This window comes from Chiloscyllium plagiosum, chromosome 20 (genome assembly GCF_004010195.1).
Source record: "Chiloscyllium plagiosum isolate BGI_BamShark_2017 chromosome 20, ASM401019v2, whole genome shotgun sequence".
NCBI lineage: Eukaryota > Metazoa > Chordata > Chondrichthyes > Orectolobiformes > Hemiscylliidae > Chiloscyllium > Chiloscyllium plagiosum.
Window position 1 is genome coordinate 35608896 of NC_057729.1, and position 25820 is coordinate 35634715.

The 25820-nt window shown below is 41.0% G+C and overlaps 1 protein-coding gene across 9 annotated transcripts in view; it reads right to left on the reverse strand.

Annotated features, from left to right (window-relative positions):
- Positions 1–25820, reverse strand: part of nol4lb (nucleolar protein 4-like b) — a 427907-nt gene that overhangs the window by 293113 nt on the left and 108974 nt on the right. For all 9 annotated transcript variants that reach the window (XM_043710520.1, XM_043710524.1, XM_043710522.1 and 6 more), the window contains one exon: positions 8006–8161. In XM_043710520.1, coding sequence (XP_043566455.1) covers positions 8006–8161 — 156 coding nt within the window. The remainder of the gene's footprint in view (positions 1–8005; positions 8162–25820) is intronic.

The window sequence follows — 25820 nt, forward strand, 5'->3', positions numbered from 1 at the left end:
TTTCTGGTCCTAACCTGTAGAACTCCACTAGTCACTGGCTGCCATCCTGAAAAAGACCCCTTTAGCCATACTATCTGCCTTCTGCCAATCAGTCAACCCTCTGTCCATACCAGTACCATGCCTCAAACATCATGGGCTCTTAACTTATTCAGCAGCCTCTTATGCAGCACCTTGTCAAAGGTCTTCTGGAAATCCAAATAGATCACATCCACTGGCTCTCTTTTGTCTGATTTGTTTGTTACCTCCTTCAGGCATGACTATCCCTTCTCGAAGCCGTGCTGACTTACCCTATTTTATCATGTACTATTGGTCAATGCATTGAGTATAGGAGTTGGAATGTCATGTTGCAACTGTACAAGACATTGGTTAGGCCACCTTTGGAATACTGCATTCAATTCTGGTCTCCCTGCTTTAGCAAAGATCTTGTTAAACATGAAAGGATGCAGAAAAGATTTACAAGAATGTTGCCAGTGTTGGAGGGTATGGGCTACAGGGAGAGACTGAATAGACTGGGACTATTTTCCCTGGAGTATTGGAGGCTGTGGGGTGACCTAGCAGCATGCTACTGTGCAGGGGAACCTGAATTTCCTTGTGCATGAGTCACAAAATGTTGGTTTGCATGTGCAGCATGTAATTAAGGTGGCAAATTGAATATCGTCCTCATTGCTAGTGGAATGGAGCTTAAAAATAGAGAGGTTGTGCACCAACTATTTAGGCTTCTGGTAAGGGCACATTTGAAGTACAGTTTTGATCTCCTTACTTGAGAAAGGATATATTTGCAGGGGTGCAGAGGAGGTCCACTGGGTTGATTCCGTAATTGAGAGACAATAGACAATAGATAGACAATAGACAATAGGTGCAGGAGTAGGCCATTCTGCCCTCCGAGCCTGCACCACCATTCAATATGATCATGGCTGATCATCCTTAATCAGTATCCTGTTCCTGCCTTATCTCCATAACCCTTGATTCCACTATCCTTGAGCGCTCTGTCCAATTCTTTCTTAAATGAATCCAGAGCCTGGGCCTCCACTGCCCTCTGGGGCAGAGCATTCCACACAGCCACCACTCTCTGGGTGAAGAAGTTTCTCCTCATCTCTGTCCTAAATGGTCTACCCCGTATTTTTAAGCTGTGTCCTCTGTTTCGGCACTCACCCCGCAGCGGAAACATGTTGCCTGCCGCCAGAGTGTCCAATCCTTTGATCATCTTATATGTCTCAACCAGATCCCCTCTCAGTCTTCTAAACTCAAGGGTACACAAGCCCAGTCGCTCCAGTCTTTCAGTGTAAGGTAATCCCGCCATTCCAAGAATTGACCTCGTGAACCTACGCTGCATTCCCTCAATAGCCAGAATGTCTCTCCTCAAATTTGGAGACCAGAACTGCACACAGTACTCCAGGTGTGGTCACACCAGGGCCCTGTACAGCCGCAGAAGGACCTCTTTGCTTCTATACTCAATCCCTCTTGTTATGAAGGCCAGCATGCTATTAGCCTTCTTCACTACCTGCTGTACCTGCATGCTTACCTTCATTGAGTGGTGTACAAGAACCCCCAGATCTCTCTGTACTGCCCCTTTACCTAAATTGATTCCACTTAGGTGGTAATCTGCCTTCCTGTTCTTGCCACCAAAGTGGATAAGGATCCATTTATCCACGTGAAAGTGCATCTGCCATGCATCTGAGCACTCACCTAACTTGTCCAGGTCACCCTGTAATCTCCTAACATCCTCATCACATTTCACCCTGCCACCCAGCTGATGAAATTTGCGAATGTTATTGCTAATACCATCTTGTATATCCTGAAGATAGATTGTAAAAAGCTGCGGTCCCAGTACTGATCCGTGCGGTACCCCACTGGTCAGTGCCCGGCATTCCGAAATGGAGGGGTGGAGGAGTGTGGAAGGATGAGAGAATGCAGGCTGCGGCCCTATGAAGCAGGGGGAGGGCTTGCAGTTGGCCTGTGTGGGGATGTGGGAGACTACAGGAGCCTGGTGGGCAAGGGCTGGCTGAAAGGCAGCTGGAGAGACGGAGGGAGGGAAGCACGCACGGAGGAGGAAGAGCAAAGAGAAAAGAGAAAAAAAAGCCAAAGGGGATAAAGAGAAAGAGCAACAAAGAAAATGTGGCTGGCCAGCACGCCTTGAAGTAGGGAGAAAAGGCAAGGGCCAGCGCCTACGGCCATACTAGTCTGAAAACGCCAGATCTCGTCTGATCTCGGAAGCTAAACAGACTCAGGCCTGGTTAGTACTTGGATGGGAACTACTATCCAGATGTGTCATAATTTCATCCTTTATAATAGACTCCAGCATCTTTTCCACCACTGAGGTCAGACCCACTGGTCTATAATTTCCTGCTTTCTCTCTCCCACCTTTCTTAAAAAGTGGTACAACATTAGCCACCCTCCAATCTGCAGGAACTGATCCCAAATCTATCGAACTCTGGAAAATAATGACCAACGCATCCACGATTTCTTGAGCCACCTCCTTCAGTACCCTGGGATATAGACCATCAGGCCCCGGGGACTTATCAACCTTCAGACATAACATTCTCTCCAACACCAATTCCTGACAAATATAAATTCCCTTAAGTTCAGGTTCTTCAGCCACTGTTACCTCAGGGAGATTGCTTGTGTCTTCCCCAGTGAACACAGATCTGAAGTACCAATTCAATTCTTCTGCCATTTCTTTGTTCCCCCTAATATATTCCCCTGTTTCTGTCTTCAAGGGCCCAATTTTAGTCTTAACCATTTTTTTTGCCTTTCACATATCTAAAAAAAGCTTTTACTATCCTCCTTTATATTTTTGGCCAGTTTACCTTCGTACCTCATTTTTTTCTCTGCGTATTTCCTTCTTCATAATCCTCTGTTGTTCTTTAAAAGCTTCCCAGTCCTCCGTTTTCCCACTTATCTTTGCCATGTTGTACTTTTTCTCTTTTAACTTTATATGTTTCTTAACTTCCCTCATCAGCCTCGGCCACCCATACCTCCTCCTAGGATCTTTCTTCCTTTTTGGAATGAACTGATCCTGCATCTTCTGCATTATACACAGAAATATCCACCATTGTTCCTCCACTGTCATCCCTGCTAAGGTATTGCACCATTGAACTTTGGCCAGCTCCTCCCTCATAGCTCCATAGTTCCCTTTATTCAACAGAAATATTGTCACTTCCGATTGTACCCTCTCCCTCTCAAATTGCAGATTGAAGCTTATTGTATTATGGTCACTACTTCCCAATTGATTTATCGGGAGAGATTGAGGAGACTGGGACTATGCTTATTGAAATTTAGAAGAATGAGGGGTGATCTTATAGAAACACATAATTATGAAGGGAATAGGTAAGATCGAAGCAGGAAGGTTGTTTCCACTGGCGGGTGAAACTAGGGTTCAGGAGTGTAGTCTCAACATAAGGGGGAGCAGATTCAGGATTGAGTTGATAGGAACTTCTTCACCAAAAGGGTTATGAATTTGTGGAATTCCCTGCCCAGAGAAGCAGTTGAGGCTACCTTGTTGAATTTTTTAAGCAAAGGTAGATAGATTTTTGAATAGTAAAGAAATTAAAGGTTATTGTGAGCAAGTAGGTAAATGTAGCAGAGTCCACAAAAAGATCAGCCATGATCTTATGGAATGGTGGAGCAGATTTGATGGGACAGGTGGTCTACTCATGCTCCCATTTCTTATGTTCTTAAGAAGGTTTATAAAATCATGAGTGGCATGGATAGGTAAATAGCTAAGGCCTTTCTCCCAAGGGAGGGCAGTCCAAAACTAGAAGGTTTAGATTGAAGTGGGGGGGGCAGAGATTTAAATGTGACCTCAGGGGCAACTTATTCATGCAGAGAGTGGTATTAAGTATGGAATGAGCTGCCAGAGAGGAAGTGGTGGAGGCTGGTACAATTATAACGTTTAAAAGGCATCCATATGGCTTTTGAATAGGAAGGGGTTCGAGGAATATGGGACAAATGCTGGGAAATGAGACTAAATTAATTTTGGATATCTGGTCAGCATGAACAAATTGGACCAAAGGGTCTGTTTCCGTGCTGGACAACTCTGTGGTCCAGGTGTTTTATCCATCTTCAAACCTTAGTGATGGCCACTACTCATCTCTACCCCTTCAAGATGAAGTACTGGTATGTTACTGGTGTCTTCCATTATGAAAAATTATGCAAATTTTCCTGATTACTGTTTAGATAGCTAACAAAAGCTCTTGCAATCTTCTTTTATATTACTAAGTAGCTCACTCTCATATTTCATATTCCCCACTATTCCTTTTTTAGTTATGCTCTGCTGGTTTTTAAAGACTCCCCAATCCTCTGGCTACCTACTGATCTACTTGCTCTTGTATCCTGCACCTCAGCTAATAGGTCTTCTTAAGTACCTTGCCTAACTGCTTTGCTACCTTCAGAGATCAGTGGGTATGCACACCAAGATAATTCACCGTGTGGTCCCTGCCTTGTGCAATGTCTCACACTTTTGTGGATTGAATACCATTTATCATTGTTCTGCCCAACTGACCAATCTATCAATATCCTCCTGCACTTTATGCCTATCTTCCTCACTATCGACCATCCCACCAATTTTCATTTCACCCTCATACCCTCTACAATTAAGTCCAAGTAACTAATGGACACTACAAACAGAAGGGACACAGCACAAAGGCCTGCAGAATTCCACTGAAAACAGACTTCTTGTCACAGAAATCTCTCTCCATCATCATCCACTACTCTTGCCTCTTAGCCAGTTTTGGCCAACATGCCAGTTCACTTTGGATACCATAGGCACTTATCTTATTAACAGGTTTGCCATGATAGACCTGATCACGTTGAACACATCAAATGCATTACCCACATCAACAGCCCTTGTTATCTCCTCAAATAATTTAATCAAATTTATAAAGTTTGACTTTGCCTTAACAAATGCATGATTACTATCCATACTTCTCCAAGTGCAGATATATTCTGTTACTCAGTTCTTTTTTCAAGTAACTTCCCCAGCACTAAATTTATACTTACTGTCCTATAATTTCTTGGGTTGTCCCTCCCTTCAATTTTTAATAATGGGACATCATTAGAAGTCCTCCAGTTCTTTGGCACCTCACCTGTGGTCATAGAGGATTTGAAAATTACTGCCAGGACCCCTGATATTTCTTCCCTTACCTCTCTCAACAGCTTGAGCTATATCTCATCCAGGTCTTCCCTTAGTGTTTTGCACATTGTCCTCTCAATGCAAAACACCACGCTCATATTACTGCTGTCTTACCATGCCATTTAGTGCAAACACAAAACCAAAAAGCTTGTCATAATTGTCAGCAGGCCTCCATCAGAGAAATACCCTGTGTTCACAGGTTCCCAGACAGTAAGTTAAAAGCATCCTCTAATAGTAGTCCAGGCCTTATTAGAGTGTCAGAATCAGGATCAGCTTCCCCAGGAGCCGAGTGATGGGCAGCACACCACCCATCTTGACTGTCTTTCTCCCCTAATGTGGGCTGTTTTCCTCATGGAATGACAGTGCGGCAGTATTACTGGAGATGCAACAGGGTGCCACACTGGTGGTGCATGTGATGAGGTGTCCTGAATGAGTGAAGGGGTAGCACAGAGGACATACTGAGTGAGTAGTGTTATAGATTGGGGTGAGAGAGCAATTGGAAAGATGTTAAAGGGAATAGTGAGAGTGGTAGATCATGAATCTTGGGAATGCAGTGGGAGAGATAGTAAGTATGACAAAGCAGAGACAAGATGGTTGAACATATACTAGTGGAGTGGGGGTTATTTACCTTCTTCCTACAATGCTGGGATTCCTAAAACAGATGAGACTATTTTACCACACGTGACAGACTTGAACCAGGCTGGAAGGATCATGGCATGTTGTTGTTGGAGGGAGAAGGAAGTCCTGTGATAGCAGCATCCTGTCCAGCACAATCTCCAAGACACAGCCTGTAAAGTGGGATGCCAGTTTCTCCTTCAGCCATGTCCAGGGCAAATGTCAGTAACTGTGCAAGGTGGCCCCGGACAAACAGTACTTTACTAGGTGCACAGTGGACTTTTAAACATGGCATGGGTGCCAGGGATGCCAGTTAATGCCAGAATATCCAAGTGGCGAGTTATTTCTAGGAACGGCACATGGTAAGTTGAGGCTGAAGTCAAATAAGAAAGAAACCATAGATGCGTTGTAGGTAATTTGTGAGGCGAGTTTAGTTAGATGCTTTGCGGCATCAAACCCTTCAAAAAACTTGACACAACTTGAACTTAGCCAGAAAAAGTAAGATTCAGCCATAAAATGTGTTGATGATGCGCTGAAACTGTATTTCCAGCACTGAGTGCACACCACGCAACTAATTGCACGTGGGCCCTACCTCATTTTAATGATTTCCAGAGATTAGGTATACTGTATAGTGCAGTCCTGTTAGATTGTGAATGAGTAAGAGCGAGAAGGGGTTGCAGCCACATTCAGCATAGACTATGGCTGGCCTCATGAAAGTAGCTGAACAATTGGGAAAAGAGCAACTATAATTTTAAAAAGCAGAGTGGCTAACACTGGTTTTACTTCTCATCTAGAACTTTACAAACTTCAAAACAAAAGGCAAATCCGTCAAAAAATACATTTTTAAAAAATTTATTGCTATGTCAACATCTACACCTCTCCCATACTCTCCACCTTCCAGTAAACATCTAACCTTACCTCCAAGCCCAGAGCCTTCTGCCAGACAGTCTTATGATTGTCGGTTATACATTTCTCATTTACTACACTATTTCTCAGTAAAAAAATCCATTGAATTTTATCTTCTATTATCTACCAAACCTAAAATGTTGGGTTGTCAGAACCTATTCAATCAACTTCTGTTATAAAATACATTCACCTTCTGTGAATTCAGTATTGGCTAGGTTTCCAGGAATAAAACATCCACGAATGGCAGGACTATAACTAATGTGATTTCTGTGATTTTGGAGAAGATTTGTAACTCAGGTTGTGGATCAGGTTGTAAATTTGCTTGCTGAGCTGGTAGATTTGTTCTCAGATGTTTCCTCACCATGCTAGGTAACATCATCAGTGAGCGTCTGGTGAAGCGTTAGTGTTCTGTCCCGCTTGCTATTTATGTGTCTTGGTTTATTGTGGTACATGATATCATTTTCGGTTCTGTTTCTGAGAGGTCGGTAAATGGGATCCAAATCTATATTCACCTAAGGTTCACTAATGATGTTACTTAGCATGGTGACAAAACATCGGAGGACAAATCTACCAGCTCAGCCAGCAATTTTACAATGTAATGTAATTTCTGTTCATAAAATGCTAAACTCCGAATCAATGATAGGATAGACTCTGAATATGGTGTGAAGAAATTCAATTATTTTAGTTTGTATTATAACAAGAAGCGCTTTCGTACTTGTTGCTCAGATTGGTGTATTTTAAAGGAACAGCAACAGTGCATATATCAAGACATACGTGGCAATGTAACTTCTCTCCCGCCTTCTAAGTGGGAAAGGAGGAGCAAATTACTACAGATGCTGGAATCTGTATTGATAAAAAAATTGCTGGGTCAGGCAGCATCCCTGGAGCTAACTCTAGATGACTCTTCATCAGAGCTGACGTGACGTCCTGCCTCAAGTCAGTACATCTGACTAGGCGCACAGTTTGAATAAAGCTAATATGAAAATGTTTAAATTGGTTTTGTAGTTAATTATGACAATAAGGTTTCAATATTAATGTTACCAAATGCGACATAAATTATTTAGTTCTGAGGAAAAGTCACAAAACGTTAACTCTGATTTCTCTTCACCAACACTACCAGATCTTTTCCAACAACTTCTTTGTTTCTAATTTACAGTATCCACCGTTCTTTCGGTTTTTATTTAGAAATCATATAGTGTTCGGGAATGTTTCAAAGCCATTAAGCGCTTGATTCCTTTCAGGTATACTGCAATAATGTAGCAAACAAAATATAAAATGAGTAAAATAAACCAGAACTGCATCTGCGGGACTACGGGAACATTGAATACAATCATTCTTGAAGGGTTTGCTCACCGCTTTGTAAGTCCGCTTCTGTCCGGCGTGTTTTGCCGTCTTCGCAGTCTCCGTTCCTGTTTCCACGTGCATAGAATAAATGATGTCGAAAAAATCCTCCACCACAGCCACACGTTTCAGAGATATGCTTTCTTTAGCTGTGACTCCATCTCCAGTCTGTGAAAGTACATTACAACATTCACCAGCAGTAATCATTTCAGAAATATCTTACACTGCACCACTATAACTGGGTGTGTGTATTCAACTAGTTAGTAACAGTTATCACAAACCAAGCAGACACTCGTTATACCGTTCAGATTGTGGTAACAACAGAAAATGCCAGAGAAACTCGAGGGTCTGGCAGCCACTGTAGTGGAAAAAGAGCTGACTTTTCTACTCGTGACTCAACTCTTCTCACAACAACTACTTGTACTTTCTGCTTTGTTTCGCATTTCCAGCATCTACAGTTTTAGTTTTTAAAAAAATATCAAATGCAGATTGCAGCATACGGAGATACAAGGACTACATTGGAATCTAATTTGGGCCTTCAGTAAATTTCCATCGAAAGTAAAACAAAAGACTTCTAAGTTAATAGAATTAAGGAGAATCCAAAAGGTTTTTACAAATACATTAAGGACAAAAAGGTAACTAGGGAGAGAATAGGGCCCCTCAAAGATCAGCAAGGCGGCCTTTGTGTGGAGCCACAGAAAATGGGAGAGATACTAAATGAATATTTTGCATCAGTATTTACTGTGGAAAAGGATATGGAAGATATAGACTGGAGGGAAATAGATGGTGACATTTTGCAAAATGTCCAGATTACAGAGGAGGAAGTGCTGGATGTCTTGAAATGGTTAAAGGTGGACAAATCCCCAGGACCTGATCAGGTGTACCCGAGAACTCTGTGGGAAGCTAGAGAAGTGATTGCTGGGCCTCTTGCTCAGATATTTGTATCATCGATAGTCACAGGTGAGGTGCCGGAAGACTGGGGGTTGGCAAATGTGTTGCCACTGTTTCAGAAGGGCAGTAAAGACAAGCCAGGGAACTATAGACTGGTGAGCCTGATGTCAGTGATGGGCAAGTTGTCGGAGGGAATCCTGAGGGACAGGATGTACATATATTTGGAAAGGCAAGGACTGATTAGGGATAGTCAACATGGCTTTGTGCGTAGGAAATCATGTCTCACAAACTTGATTGAGGTTTTTAAAGTAACAAAGAAGATTGATGAGGGCAGAGTAGTAGATATGATCTATATGGACATCAGTCAGGCGTTCGACAAGGTTCCCCATGGGAGAATGATTGGCAAGGTTAGATCTCACGGAAAAAGGAGAACTAGCCATTTGGATACAGAACTGGCTCAAAGGTAGAAGACAGAGGGTGGTGATGGAAGGTTGTTTTTCAGACTGGAGGCCTGTGATCAGTGGAGTGCCACAAGGATCGGTGCTGGGTCCTCTATTTTTCATTAATTATATAAATGATTTGGATGTGAGCATAAGAGGTATAGTTAGTAAATATGCAGATGACACCAAATTTGGAGGTGTAGTGGACAGCGAAGAGGGTTACCTTTGATTACAACGGGATCTTGATCAGATGGGCTAATGGACTGAGAAGTGGCAGATGGAGTTTAATTCAGATAAATGCGAGGTGCTGCATTTTGGGAAAGCAAAGCTTAGCAGGACTTATACTCTTAATGGTAAGGTCTTAGGGAGTGTTGCTGAACAAAGAGACCTTAGAGTGCAGGTTCATAGCTCCTTGAAAGTGGAGTCGCAGGTAGATAGGATAGTGAAGAAGGCGTTTGGTATGCTTTTCTTTATTGGTCAGAGTATGGAGTACAGGAGTTGGGAGGTCATGTTGCAGCTGTACAGGACATTGGTTAGGCCACTGTTGGAATATTGCGTGCAATTCTGGTCTCTTTCCTATCGGAAAGGGTTCAGAAAAGGTTTACAAGGATGTTGCCAGGGTTGGAGGATTTGAGCTTTTGGGAGAGGCTGAACAGGCTGGGGCTGTTTTCCCTGGAGCGCGGAGGCTGAGTGGTGACCTTCTAAAGGTTTACAAAATTATGAGGGGCATGGATAGGATAAATAGACAAAGTGTTTTCCCTGGGGTCGGGGAGTCCAGAACTAGACGGCATAGGTTTATGGTGGGAGGGTAAAGATATAAAAGAGACCTAAGGGGCAACTTTTTCACGCAGAGGGTGGTACATGTATGGAATGAGCTGCCAGAGGATGTGTTGGAGGCTGGTACAATTGCAACATTTAAGAGGTATTTGGATGGGTATATGAATAGGAAGGATTTGGAGGGACATAGGCCAGGTTCTGGCAGGTGCGACTAGATTGGGTTGGGATATCTGGTCCGCATGGACAGTTTGGGCCGAAGGGTCTGTTTCCATGCTGTACGTCTCTATGACTCTACGACTCTACCTTGAGTACTGTTTATTTCATTGTGCAGCCATTTGGCACAGGGGATGTCTTCTAATTTGCTGTAACCATTTCCATTGGCTGAAATTTCAGGCGAGAATAGTAAAGATTTAACTTCAAATCTACTAGAACCTCGAATACATTAATTTACGTTTAATTTTTAAACCATCACATTTTGTTTTCCGGTGCTACCTAAGCCACACATTAGTTGGCTAATGCTTAACATAAATATACTATGTTGCCAACAACATAGAAGTTAATCACATCTTCAGCATGTGATTTACTCATTTTGTGTCTGAAATAATTGTAACTAACGTTGAGTTTCGTGAAGAGTATTTCAAGTGTTTCATGTGATATGTATTCGATACGAGTTAAATATGATGGATCAATGGGAACAGAAAATGTATTTTTTCATTATTTTAAATCATTTAAAAACATTTACGTTAATATGGACTGAAGGTAGATATATATTTTAGTGTGCTATTAATTCAAATTTAGCCTGAGTTTATGTAAATGACAATTTTCATATGTAAAATGTATCGGGCTAAGAAATTGCAGGATTGAGAATTTAATGGCTCATCAATCACATCAGTCACTATTTTTCGCTTAAATAATTTCTAATTTATACCCCTCCCCAGCAGCTTCGTGCTTAATTGTCGACCTTCAATTAATTACAGCCTTATACAGCCTTAAACAGCCTAACCCGAACAATGTGTATGATACCATAAGTAGACATACATTTAAATAGCACCGTTCATGACCTAAATAGTTTTACAGTCAATCGAGTATGTTTGAAATCTAGTCACCACTTTTATTTTTCAATCATATATTCAAATTGAGGAGTGAGGGAACCTTGGGGCCGCTGAATATGAGCAGTCACAAAACTGACAGCAGTGTCCCTTTGTAAGTACTGGTTTGCATCAATTGGCAACATCCTCTCTATCTAACTCAATGTTGTGGTTTCAAGCCCTACTCCAGGATTGGCATTTCATCTGTACTGACACCCATGCTCAGTACCTACAGAATCATGCATTTTCAGTGGTGTTCTATTTTAGATGAGATCAAATCATGGCCTGCTTTTACCAATTCAGATCCCAAGGCATAATTCAACAGAAAAGCAAGAACTATTCCTAGTGTTCTGATCAACAGCTGTGGATCAAACATTCATCTTATTGTTATTGATAGGGCAGTGGGACACATTTACCTACATATGATCAGTGCTATTATTTTCTTATGACTGTTAAAATTTTAATTACATCTTAAAATGCTTATTTTCTTAGAAGCAGAATTTATTGATTCTGAGAAGTATTAGCACTTCAAGACAGACTATTAAAGTTACAAGCACAGAACTGCAAACTATAGTTTATAAAGTTATGTTATAGAACTCTGGTTTAGCTTCAACTGGAGTGCATCTAGACTTGAGTGTACACTTGAGGATAAACAAAAAGGCATTGAAGAGGTGGCAAAAAAGATACATAAGAATAGTTTCACGAATGATGAACTTTGGTTATATAGATAGATTGGAGAAGCTGAAATGGTTTCCCTTGAAGAGAAGATTGAGAGGATATTTGATAGAGGTATTCAAAATCATGAGGGGCTCAACACATTAGATAGGGAAAAACTGTTCCCATTGGTGAAAAGATCAAGAGAAAGAGAGTGCAGGTGTCAGGTCATTACTAACTAAATCACCAGTGACATGAGAAAAACAGATATTCACACAGAAGAAAGTGGTTAGGACCTGGAATGCACCACTTGAAAGTGTAATGATCACAGGTTCAATTCAGGCATTGGAGGAAATTTGATTATTATCTGAAAAGGAACAATGTGCAGGACCATGGGAAGATGGCATTGAGTGACAACTGTTCCTTCAGGGAGCCAGCACAGACACTACAGACCAAAGTGCCTTCCTCTGTGCTGCAATCATTCTGTACCAAAATTAATAAATAGGGAATTGGAAAATCTTGTTCTTTAAGCGATAATAAAAAATATAGATATACATTCAGTGGTTTTGGCAATATTGTCAATATTCTGAGATAGAACAATTAAATCTATCAATGTTTCTAATAGTTAAAGATTCACAATTTAAGCAAGAATTCAAGCTGCAATTTGCACAAGTAACAGATTATAAACGATCTTCTAAACAAATTTTACTTTCTGCAACAGAACACTAACTTTGCCAAAATATTTATTTGGATCATCTGACAACTGACTTTTAAATTTTGATTTTGTTGGGGACTATAGAATTCATACGCAAAAACATGTAATTTTGAAAGGGTCTAAAAATATCAAATCAAACAACATTCAAGTGTAAACAAAGAAATGCTTGAAATAACCATATTTTAAAATAACAACAGATTTGCTGATATTTGTTGTGTAAATATTTCATCTAACTGCTTTAAAGGAAATAAAGAACTTTGGACTACAAGTGCCATAATAGAAGTCCTCACTAAGAGAGCATGCAAGAGGACAAGATTGGAGATCCAGGTGACTGGAGAAAACTAAATGCAAAAGTAGAATCTTTCCAAGTGCCTGTATGACAAACATAAAGCAGTTCTGCATTATTATGATTTGAGATCAAAATAAAACATATGCCAGCACATTATAATGAATAGCTTTATGTCAGTATTTGAAAATGAGAAAAGTGTTGTGTAAACTTTTCCCAAGACAGTATATTGATGCATCAATTAAATCATCCCTAATGATAATTTCATAAAGCTCCTGGCTTCCATTTTTATTTCGAAGTAATTGAAATTTTATACATCTAAACAAAAGATTTTAAAGAAAATGAAGAATATTTAAATAGTACAAAAATATTTACTCACTTCCCTTGTCTTTTTAATACACTGATGTTAAAATTTTACTTTAAGGCCTTAGCATGTTTCAAAGGTATGGGCCTCACCCAGATATTAATACCAGAAAACCGCTGAAGAGAGCTTTCAGTAATGTTATATCTGAACATAGCATTTTGCGTAATTTCCCACCATACAATCTCCACACCAAAAAGATTTGATGGGTGTGCCAAAGTATCTTTGAAAAAAATCAAAGTATATTCAGATAAGTTAGGTATTTCTTTCATTTATTAAAAATGTAATTCTCCGTTATGTCCAACACACAGCAATATCTGCCAGAAGTGTTTGTGAAAAATGTGCATATCAGGATGCTTTGTAGACTAGCTTATGATTTTCTGTCCAGTACTTTTAAAGAATTTAACATAAGTTTTCGGCTTTTTAACAATAAGAAAGTAAACACTGACAAATGATGGAAGAAATAGCAGGAAACCCAAAGGCAATGCTGATGAGTTAGGAAGGATGATGATGAGTTTGCACCCAATAGTTCATAAAAGGCCACCAGCACTTCTAGACCCATCCTATTGGTTCCCCTCTATCACAGGTTGTTAGACTTGTCATATTGTTTGATTGTAGTCAAATACTGCTAGACTGTTTGCTCCACATTGCTCTAGTGCTCCCTCTTCAATTATCATAGAATCCTTACCACATAGAAATAGGCCATTTGGTCCATCAAGTCCACATCAACTCTCCAACAGCCTCCCAGCCAGGCCCAGCACCCCCCTCCCCCAACCCTATACATGTAACCCTGCATTTCTATTGATCCTGCACATCCCTGGACAACATGGGCAACTTAACATGGCCAATCCACCTAACCTGCACATCTTTGGACTGTGGGAGAAAACCTATATAGACAAGGGAGAATGTGCAAACACCACACATACAGTTGTTAGAGGCTGAAATTAGAGTCAGAGAGTCACAGAGATGTGCAGCATGGAAACAGATCCTTCGGTCCACTCATCCATGCCAACCAGATATCCTAGCCTAATCTAGTCCCATTTGTCAGCACTGGGCCCAAATCCCTGTAAACCCTTCCTATTCAACTACCCATCCAGATGCCTTTTAAATGTTGTAATTGTACCATCTTCCATCACTTCCTCTGGCAGCTCATTCCATACACGCACCACCCTCTGTGCAAAAATGTTGCCCCTTAGGTCCCTTTTAAATTTTTCCCCTCTCAATTTAAACCCGTGCTTTCTAGTTCTGAACTCTCCCACCCCAGAGAAAAGACCTTAATTATTCAGGCAAAAGTGGGTACTGCAGATGCTAGAGATTAGAGTCAAGATTAGAGTGGTGCTGTAAGAGCTCAGCAGGTCAACAGCATCTGAGGAGCAAATCGATGTTTCAGGCAAAAGCCTTTCATCAGGAATGAGACAGGAAGCCTCGGGGGTGGAGAGATAAATGGAAGGATGGTGAGGCTGGGAAGAAGGTAGCTGAGAGTGCAGTTATCTTCTCCCCAGCCCCACCCCCCTCCAATTTATCTCTCCACCCCTAAGGCTCCCAGCCTCATTCCTGATGAAAGGCTTTTGCCAGAAACATCAATTTTCCTGCTCCTTGGATGCCGCCTGACCTGCTGTGCCTTTCCAGCGCCACTCAAATCTTGACCTTGTCTATTTACCTTATCCATGCCCCTCATGATTTTATAAACCTCTAAAAGGTCACCCCCTCAGCCTCCAAGACTCCAGAGAACACAGTCCCACCCTAGTAAGCCTCTCCCTAAAGCTCAAATCTCCAACCCTTGCAAAATCCTTGGAAATCTTTTCTGAACCTTTTTCAATTTTTACAACATCCTTCCGATAGGAGGGAGACCAGAATTGCACGCAATATTCCAAAAGTGGCCTAAGCAATATCCTGTAGAGTTGCAATATGACCTCCCAACTCCTATACTCAATACTCTGACCAATAAAGGAAAGCATACCAAATGCCTTCTTCACTATCCTATCTTCCTGAGATTCCACTTTCAAGAAACAATGAACCTGCACTCCAAGGTCTCTTTGTTCAGCAACATTCCCTAGGACCTTAAGTCCTGCTCGGATTTGCCTTTCCAAAACACAGCACCTCATTTTATCTAAATTAAACTCCATCTGATCAAGATCCCACTGTACTCTGAAGTAACCTTCTTTGCTGTCCAGTACACCTCCAATTTTGGTGTCATCTGCAACTAACAAACTATACCTCCTACATTAACATGCAAATCATTTATATAAATGACATAACCCAGAGGACCCAGCACGAATCCTTGTGCACACCACTGGTCACAGGCCCCCAGTCTGAAAGGCAACCCTCCACCACCACCCTCTGTCTTTCAACTTCAAGCCAGTTCTGTATCCAAATGGCTAGTTCTCCCTGTGTTGCATGAGATCTAACCTTGCCAACCAGGCTACCATGAGCAAACTTGTTGAATGCCTTATGGAAGTCCATATAAATCATGTCCACTGCTCTGCCCTCATCAATCCTCTTTGTTACTTCTTCAAAAAACTCAATCAAGTTCATGAGACATGATTTCCCACGCACAAAGCCATGCTGACCGTCCCTAATCAGTCCTTGCCTTTCCAAATACATCTTTGTCCTGTCCCTCAGGATTCCCTCCAACAACTTGCTCATCATCGATGTCAGATTCACTGGTCTATAGTTCCTTAACTTTTTCTTACCACCTTTCCTAAATATTGGCACCATATTAGCCAACCTCCAGTCTTCCAGCACCTCACCTGTGACTATCAATGATGCATATATCTCAGCAAGGGACTCAGCAATCACCTCTCTAACTTCTCACAGAGTTCTAGGGTACACCTGATCAGGTCCTGGTGATTTATCCACTTTTATGCGTTTAAAACATCCAGCACCACCTCCTGTGTTATATGGACATTTTTTAAGATGTCACCATCTCTTTCCCCACATGGGCTGCCTTGCTAATCTTTGAGGGACTCAGTTCTCTCCCGAGTTACCCATTTGTCCTTAATATACTTGTGGAATTTGTTTGGATTCTCCTTAACCCTGTTTGCCAAAGCCTTCTCATGCTCCCTTTTTATCCTCCTGATTTTCCTCTTAAATATACTTCTACTGCCTTTATACTCTTACAAGGAATCACACAATCTCTGTTGTCTGTACCTGACATATGATTCCTTCTTTTTCTTAACCAAAACCTCAATTTCTCTAGTCATCCAGCATTTCCTACACCTACCAGCCTTGCCTTTCACCCCAAAAGGAATATACTGTCTCTGGGCTCTTGTTGCCTCATTTTTAAAGGCTTCCCATTTTCCAATCATCCCGTTACCTGTGAGCATCTGCCCCCAATCAATTTTTTAAAGTTCTTGCCTAAAAACATCAAAATTGGCCTTCCTCCAATATAGAACTTCAACTTTTAGATCCAGTCTGTCCTTTGCCATAACTATTTTAAGACTAATAGAATTATGTTCACTGGCCCCAAGGTGCTCTCCCACTAACACCTCAGTCATCTGCTCTGCCTTATTTCCCAAGGGTAGGTCAAGTTTTGCACCTTCTCTAGTAGGTAAACCCACTGACTGAATCAGAAAATTTTCTTAGAGTCATAGTGTCATTGACATGTACAGCACAGAAAACAGATTCTTCGGTCCAACCCGTTCATGACGACCAGATATCCCAACCCAATCTAGTTACACCTGCCAGCACCTGGCCCATATGCCTCCAAACCCTTTCTATTCATATACCCATTCAAATGCCTCTTAAATGTTGCAACTGTACCAGTCTCCACCACTTCCTCTGGCAACTCATTCCATACACGTACCACCCTCTGCATGAAAAAACTGTCCCTTAGGTCTCTTTTATATCTTTCCCCTCTCACCATAAATCTATGCCCTCTAGTTCTGGACTCCCCCATCCCAGAGAAAAGACGCTGTCTATTAATCCTATCCTTGCCCCTCATAATTTTGTAAACGTCGATAGGGTCACCCCCTCAACCTCCGAGGCTACAGGGAAAACAGCCCCAGCCTGTTCAGCCCCTCCCTATAACTCAAATCCTCAAACCCTGGCAACACGGTGGGCGGCACGGTGGGCGGCACGGTGGGCGGCACGGTGGCACAGTGGTTAGCCAAACGCCTTCTTCACTATCCTATCTACCTGCGACTCCACTTTCAAGGAGCTATGAACCTTACTCCAAGGTCTCTTTGTTCAGCAACACTCCCTAAGACCTTACCATTAAGTATATAAGTCCTGCTAAGCTTTGCTTTCCCAAAATGCAGCACCTTGCATTTATCGGAATTAAATTCCATCTGCCACTTCTCAGTCCATTAGCCCATCTGATCAAGATCCCGTTGTAATCAAAGGTAACCCTCTTCGCTGTCCACTACACCTCCAAGTTTGGTGTCATCTGCATATTTACTAACTATACCTCTTATGCTCACATCCAAATCATTTATATAATTAACAAAAAATAGAGGATCCAGCACCGATCCTTGTGGCACTCCACTGGTTACAGGCCTCTAGTCTGAAAAACAACCCTCCATCACCACCCTCTGACTTTGACATTTGAGCCAGTTCTGTATCCAAATGGCGAGTTCTCCCTGTATTCCGAGATCTAACCTTGCTAACCAGTATCCCATGGGGAACCTTGTTGAACACCTTACTGAAGTCCATATAGATCACATATACCGCTCTGCACTCATCAATTCTCTTTGTTACTTCTTCAAAAAACTCAATCAAGTTTGAGAGACATGATTTCCCAAGCACAAAGACATGTTGACTATCCCTAATCAGTCCTTGCCTTTCCAAATACATATTTGTCCTGTCCCTCAGGATTCCCTCCAACAACTTGCCCACCACTGACATCAGGCTCACTGGTCTATAGTTCCCTGGCTTGTCCTTACTACCCTTCTTAAACAGTGGCACCATGTTAGCCAACCTCCAGTCTTCCAGCACCTCACCTGTGACTATTCCAGCACTTCCTCTTCTGTAATATGGACATTTTTCAAGGTGTCACCATCTATTTCCCTACATTCTATATCTTCCATATCTTTTGCCACAGTAAATACTGATTCAAAATACTCATTTAGTATCTCCCCCATTTTCTACAGCTCTACACAAAGGCTGCCTTGCTGATCTTTGAAGGGCCCTATTTTCTCCCTAGTTACCCTTTTGTCCTTAACGTATTTGTAAAACCCCTTTGGATTCTCCTTAATTCTATTTGCCAAAGCTATCTCATGTCCCCTTTGTACCCTCCTGATTTCCCTCTTAAGTATACTCCTTTATACTCTTGTAAGGATTCACTCGATCTCTCCTGTCTATACCTTAAATATGTTTCCTTCTTTTTCTTACCCAAACCCTCAATTTCTTTAGTCATCCAGCATTCCCTAAACCTAGTAGCCTTTCCTTTCACCCTAACAGGAATATACTTTCTCTGAATTCTCATTATCTCATTTCTGAAGGCTTTCCATTTTCCAGCCTCCCTTTACCTGCGAACATCTGACCCAACTAGCTTTTGAAAGTTCTTGCCTAATACCGTCAAAATTGGTGTTTCTCCAATTTAGAACTTCAACTTTTAGATCTGGTCTATCCTTTTCCATCACTATTTTAAAATTACCCCCCCCCCCACTGACACCTCAGTCACCTGCCCTGCCTTATTTCCCAAGAGTAGCTCAAGTTTTGCACCTTCTCTAGTAGGTACATCCACATACTGAATCAGCAAAATTTCTTGTACACACTTAACAAACTCCTCTCCATCTAAACCCTTATGTCTATGTTTGGAAAGTTAAAATCCCCTAACATAACCACTCTATTATTCTTACAGATAGCTGAGATCTCCTTACAAGTTTGTTTCTCAATTTCCCTCTGACTATTGGGGGGTCCATAATACAATCCCAATAAGGTGGTCATTCCTTTCTTATTTCTCAGTTCCACCCAAATAGCTTCCCTGGATGTATTTCCGGGAATATCCTTCCTCAGCACAGCTGTAATGCTATTCCTGATCAAAAATGCCATTCCCCCTCCTCTCTTGCCTCACTTTCTATCCTTCCTGTAGCATTTGTATCCTGGGACACTAAGCTGCCAGTCCTGCCCATCTCTGAGCCACGTTTCTGTAATTGCTATGATATCCCAGTCCCATGTTCCTAACCATACCCTGAGTTCATCTGCCTTCCCTGTTAGGCCCCTTGCGTTGAAATAAATGCAGTTTAATTTATTAGTCCTACCTTGTCCCTGCCTGCCCTGACTATTTGACTCACTTCTGTTCTCAACTGTATCAGTCTCAGATTGATCTCTTTCCTCACTATCTCCATTTCCCCCCCTCTCTTACTCGTTTAAATCCTCCCGAGCAGCTCTAGTAAATCTCCCTGCCAGAATATTAGTCCCTTTCCAATTTAGGTGCAATCCGTCCTTCTTGTACAGGTCACTTCTACCCAAAAGAGATTCCAATGATCCAAAAATGTGAAACCTTCGCCCATACACCAGCTCCTCAGCCATGCATTCATCTGCTCTATCCTCCTATTCTTGTCTTCACTAGCTCGTAGCACCAGGAGTAATCCAGATATTACTACTCTCAAGGACCTCCTTTTTAAATTCCTGCCTAACTCTCTGTAATCTCCCTTCAGAATCTCAACCTTTTCCCTTCCTATGTCGTTGGTTCCAATGTGGACTATGACCTCTTTCTGGCCTCTCCTCCCCTTGAAACATTCTGCACCCTCTCTGAGACATCCTTGATCCTGGCACCAGGGAAGCAACACACCATTCTGATATTTTGCTGCTCGCCACAGAAACGTCTGTCTGTACCTCGACTAGTGAGTCCCCTAATACAATTGATCTCTTGAAACCTGACAAACCCCTCATTACATTAGAGCCAGTCTCAATACCAGAAACATGGCTGTTCGTGCTACATTCCCCTGTGAATTGATCACCCTCTCCATTTTCCAAAACAGCATACTTGTTTGAAATGGGGATATCCACAGAAGACTCCTGCACGAGCTGACTACCTCTCTTACCTTTCCTGGAGTTAACCCATCTGTGTGACTCTGACAAGAAGCGCATATCACTCTACTAAAGGCTATTTTTGCTCCTTCACAATCTGCAGAACCAGAAAATAACACCATCTTATTCCTCTACAAAACACTGCTCCAGGTTAAATTAATAGTTATAGCTTACATTTTAAATTTAATCAAGAGACATATCTCCAAAAACATATCAATAAAGAACCCACTCTACTCACTACTGCAAACTTTCTGTAGTCCACACTTAAAACTATACACGTCTCAATTGTATCAGTTGTGAGTTTCACTGTTTGTTAATTTTCCCAGACGCACTCCGATGTCCAGCGATACATGAATTTAAACAGCAAAGGCAGTAACTGTGCAGATTCACTGTGGTGTCAGTTTTCTTTCTTTCTTTCTCTATCTCTCTCTCTCTTCTGCACTGACCTCAGCATGTGCTTCTTTTGTCTGTTCTTCTCCCTTTTAAAACTGCTGTTGTTTTGACTTTTTTTTCCAAAGTTCCATTGTACACAATTAACAAATTCCTCTCCATCTAAATCCTTAATTCTATGGCAGTCCCAATATATATTTGGAAAGTTAAAATTCCTTACCTTAATTACCGTATTACTCTTACAGATAGCGGAGATCTCCTCACAAATCCGTTCTCAGTTTCCCCCCGCTGAAAATTGGGGCGTCTATAATGCAATCTCAATAAGGTGATTGTCCCTTTCTTAGTTCTGAGTTCAACCCAAATAACTTCCCTGGATGCATTCCCAGAAAAATCTTCCCTATGTACAGCCATAATGCTGTCATAGAGATGTACAGCATGGAGACAGACCTTCAGTCCAACTTGTCCATGTCGACCAGATATTTCTTACCAATCTAGTCCCACCTGCCAACATCCGGCCCATATTCCTCCAAACCTTTCCTATTCGTATACCCATCCAGATGCCTTTTAAATGTTGCAATTGTACTAGCCTCCACCACTTCCTCTGGCAGCTCATTCCATACACGTACCACCCTCTGCATGAAAAAGTTGCGCCTTAGGTCTCTTTTATATCTTTCCCCTCTCACCCTAAACCTATGCCCTCTAGTTCTGGACTCTCCCATCCCAGGGAAAACACTTTGTCTATTTACCCTATCCATGCCCCTCATGATTTTATAAACCTCTATAAGGCCACCTCTCAGCCTTCGACACTCCAGGGAAAACAGCCCTAACCTATTCAAACTCTCCCTATAGCTCAAATCCTCCAACCTTAGCAACATCCTTGTAAATCTTTTCTCAACCCTTTCAAGTTTCACAACATCCTTCCAATAGGAAGGAAACCCAAATTGCATGCAATATTCCAACAGTGGCCTAATCAATGTCCTGTACAGCCGCAACATGACCTCCCAATGCCTGTACTCAATACTCTGATCAATAAAGGAAAGCATACCAAATGCCCTCTTCACTATCCTATCTACCTACAACTCCACTTTCAAGGATGTATGAACCTGCACTCCAAGGTCTCTTTGTTCAGCAACACTTCCTCGTACCTTATCATTAAATGTATAAGTCCTGCTAAGATTTGCTTTTCCAAAATGCAGCACCTCACATTTATCTGACTTAAACTCCATCTGCCACTTCTCAGCCCATTGGCCCATCCGATCAAGATCCCGTTGTAATCTGAGGTAACCTTCTTCACTATCCACTATACCTCCAATTTTGGTGTCATCTACAAAGTTACTAACAATACCTCTTATGCTCACATCCAAATCATTTATATAAATGATGAAAAGTAGTGGATTCAGCCCCTTATCAAAAACATATGTGAACCAAGATCCCTGGTGCTGTGAGGATTAGTACTAACCACAAAGTCACTGTGCTGTTAAATTATGCTGAATCTTGACACCCACTTCCAGATCCAGGAATTCTCCCTCAATAATCACAAATTCCAAAAATCACACTTCAATTATATCCTAATCCCAGAATCATCACCAATGTTTGCAACACATGTCTCTCTTCTCAATGCTACCAAATCCCAGAATCCTCTCCCATTGGTCTTATCTCAAAACTTACCCAAATGGTATTTCTCTACCATTTGGATTTCAGTGGTTCAAGAAGGCAGTTCACCACCAAGTTCTTAAGGCCAGTTAGAGATGGGCAACAATGTTTGACCATCCAAGAAAGCCTACATCCCCTAAATGAATTTTAAAAGTAAATAACTTTAACTTGTAAGTGGTATCAGCATTTAATAAACACAACAAAATTGTCATTAAAAGTAACAGTTAATTTTATGATTGATAAGATTAACAAATTCTAATAGCATATTGGCAGACAATGGTGAGATAGGCACCATTGAACTGGGTTGCAATTAGAAGAGGGCTCATAAGAACAGTTAAATAAATATGTGGCTGAAAGACAGGTGCGGGAAAAGTGGGTTCCATTTGTTAAGTTATTTTATTGAGATTCTTACACACTTGATGCAACTGCAATATGCCAACTTCTGTGAACAGCCAAAATGTATTAAGCAAGTACAAGCTTTAGAGGAACCGTTAACACACTTTGCAATGTTTGCGAAGCCATGTCAAGACATATCTCTGAACAAAGGGACCAGTTCTTCCTTTATACAAATTTTTTTACATCACAGTCAGTAATGCCCACAAGACAACCCCCAGCCGCTCCCCCATAGTCACATGGCACTCAAGACACAATGCAGTGACTTGACCATTTCCAGAAACAATGTAATTTAGATCATTCCTTAATGGCAACATCTGGTGTAAATCGTTTTTTTTTAAACTGCAGGGTGTAGTCAGATTTTTAATTACCATATTCTTATTGATTCTGAATAGGAGATGAAAATGTAATTTTTTTTTTACATTCTACCTGCAAGACAGAGAATTTGGGGCATCCAAATTCTTACAGGTCAGCAGAACAAATTAACCCTTTTTGGTTTCAGTGCAGAGGCACTGGCATCAATACTGGGGAAATTTGGAGTTGTACTGTTGGAATAGTCTGATCTGAATCATGCTGGGATATGTGTTCTAGCGAACTGCATAACTAAGGGAGTAGAAAGGGCTTTAAACAAGTAAGAAGTAAGAAATCAAGCTGAGACAGACATAGGAAATTGAAGGGAAGAGTCAAGCGAGCCAAATAGAATTATCGGAAATGAAGGTCAGAGAGTGGCAGAAAGAATAAGGAAAATAAACCTCAGAATATACCACCAATCTAAATTAGACATTAGAAAGAGAACAAAAAGACAAAAATAAGGACTCTATATCTGAATCTGAATGCATGTGGCATTCATATAGTAAACAAATTGATAGCACTTTTGAGTTAAATAAATATGAACTGAAGACATGTCAGGAATGACAGGAGTCGGGTCCTAAATATTAAGAAGAAGACGAAGCTCGGTATAGGTGGAAGGATAGTATGGTTAATCAAGGATATCATTGATGCAATAGTTAGAGATGACCTTGGTTCTAGCAATCAGGATGAAGGATCAGTAATGTTTGGAGATGAGAAATAATAAGTGAAAGAAATTCACTACTGCAAGTGGTTTACAGGCCTCTTAACATTAACCACAATGTAAGATGAAGTATACAAGAAGAAATATTCAGTGCTTTTGATAAAGGAAAGTCAATAATCATGGCTCTTTTTTGATTTGCGCAGAGTGACATATATTTGAAGTGTGATATATGCTAAAACAGAAGTTAAAAAGCATTGCTGCAACTGAATAAGTGGGAGTTCAACAATAGAGGAGAGCCCCAATCTCTCCTCATTCAGTAGTAACAATATACTTGTAAAAGAGACAAAGTAGGTGAATGGGACAAGAGCAGGGGCATGAAACTAATTGAGTGTAACTTTCAGAGTGTCCACAAAACCACAAAAGGTCGAATGCCCTCCTTCTGTGCTGTATGATTCAATATAATTCAGCCCCCTTTTAATATTTTAAAAATTTTATTTGAAATTACCAGGCCATGTTTATGATTAAAACTGTCTATTTAAAGGTGTCTTATTGCAATAACAAGCTGCATCCATGCGTGGTGCTGGAACATCTCCATTGGGAAGAGGTGTGACTAATTTCCCTGAGCAAATTCAATCATGAATGTGAATTTAGGAATTTTTATATTGAAAAACTGAAATAAAGTGTGTGCAGAGGTAAGATTTTAATACACTAATATATAGGTAAAATGTTTATACAGGCCAACCTGACATCTCAGTTACAACTGGCTAAAACTGTAGAAGATGTTGAAACAAGAAAACACAATCATCCCTGCACAGTAAGAACTGTCAGGTAGAAATTTGTTTCTTTTTATCTATTTATGAATGCTAAAAGCTTATTTTCTGTTGGGGATATCATCATATTGGGAGTTTTAAGTGCAATATTTTTGATTGATTTCATGCTGAATCTGTTTTGTAATCCATGCCAATTTTGCAGTTTCTACAAACTAGACACCTGTCACCAAGACAATCAAGTAATCACAGCTGTGTTCTCAAAGGTCAGTTTGACTTCATACACAGGGAGTGAGTGCATGCTGCTCATTTATGTATGCACCCCAATCCTGATACACTAAATGAAGTCCCTCTTCAGTAATAGAACAAGGACATAGAACAGTACAGCACAGGTACAGGCCCTTCGACCCACCATTTCGGTGTCAATTATGCCATTCTAAACTAATCTCAATTGCCTGCAAATGGCCCATATCCGCCTGATCCTTCCCTGTTTATGTCTGTCTGAATACTTCTTAAATGTTGCGATCATATCTGCTTCTACTACCTTTCCAGCACCAACATCCTCTGTAGAAAAACATGCCTCGCACGTCTCCTTTAAACTTTTCCCCTCCAACTTTAAACCTATGCCTACTAGTATTTGGCATTTCTACCCTTGAAAAAAAGACTCTTGACTATTCGACCTCAAAAATGGCTCATAATTTTATACACTTCCATCAGGTCGCCGCTCGGCCTCCGAATCTCTAGCAAAATCAATGAAAATTTGTCCAACCTCTTCTTATAGCTAATTCATGCCAATCCAAGCAACATCCTGGTAAACCTCTTCTGCACCCTCTCCAAAGCTTTCACATGCTTCTTATAGTGTGGTGACCAGAACTACACTCAATACTCTAAATGTGGCATAACTGAAGTATTTTTATAGCTGCAACTGACTTGCCCATTTTTATATTCATTGTCCTGACCAATGAAGACAAGCATGTCATATGTCTTCTTTACGACTTTACGCACTTGCAGAGAGCTATGGACTTGTACTCAAAAATCCCACTGTATATCAATACTCCTAAGGCTACCACTATTTACTGTATACTTGCCTTTTTAACCTCCCAAAATACATCACCTCACACTTGTTGGTAGTTATCCTAACATTATTCTAATTGTGGAATTGTTTTGTTTAGTTTTTAGAACATATATTAATTGTAATTGTCCCAAATGTTTCAGCTGAACAGCAGATTTTTTTAGTAGAACTTATATATTGCTATTAAATATTGGTCATGCTTTATTTGTAGGGGCCTAGCAAAACTTTTTATTCAGGCAGCTGTTAAACTTTTAAAAAGTCACTATACAGTGCTCTCTCATTAGAGAGAGGCAGTTGGTGATGGTTTAACTCCCTGATGAAGGGCTCCTGCCTAAACGTGGATTCTCCTGTTC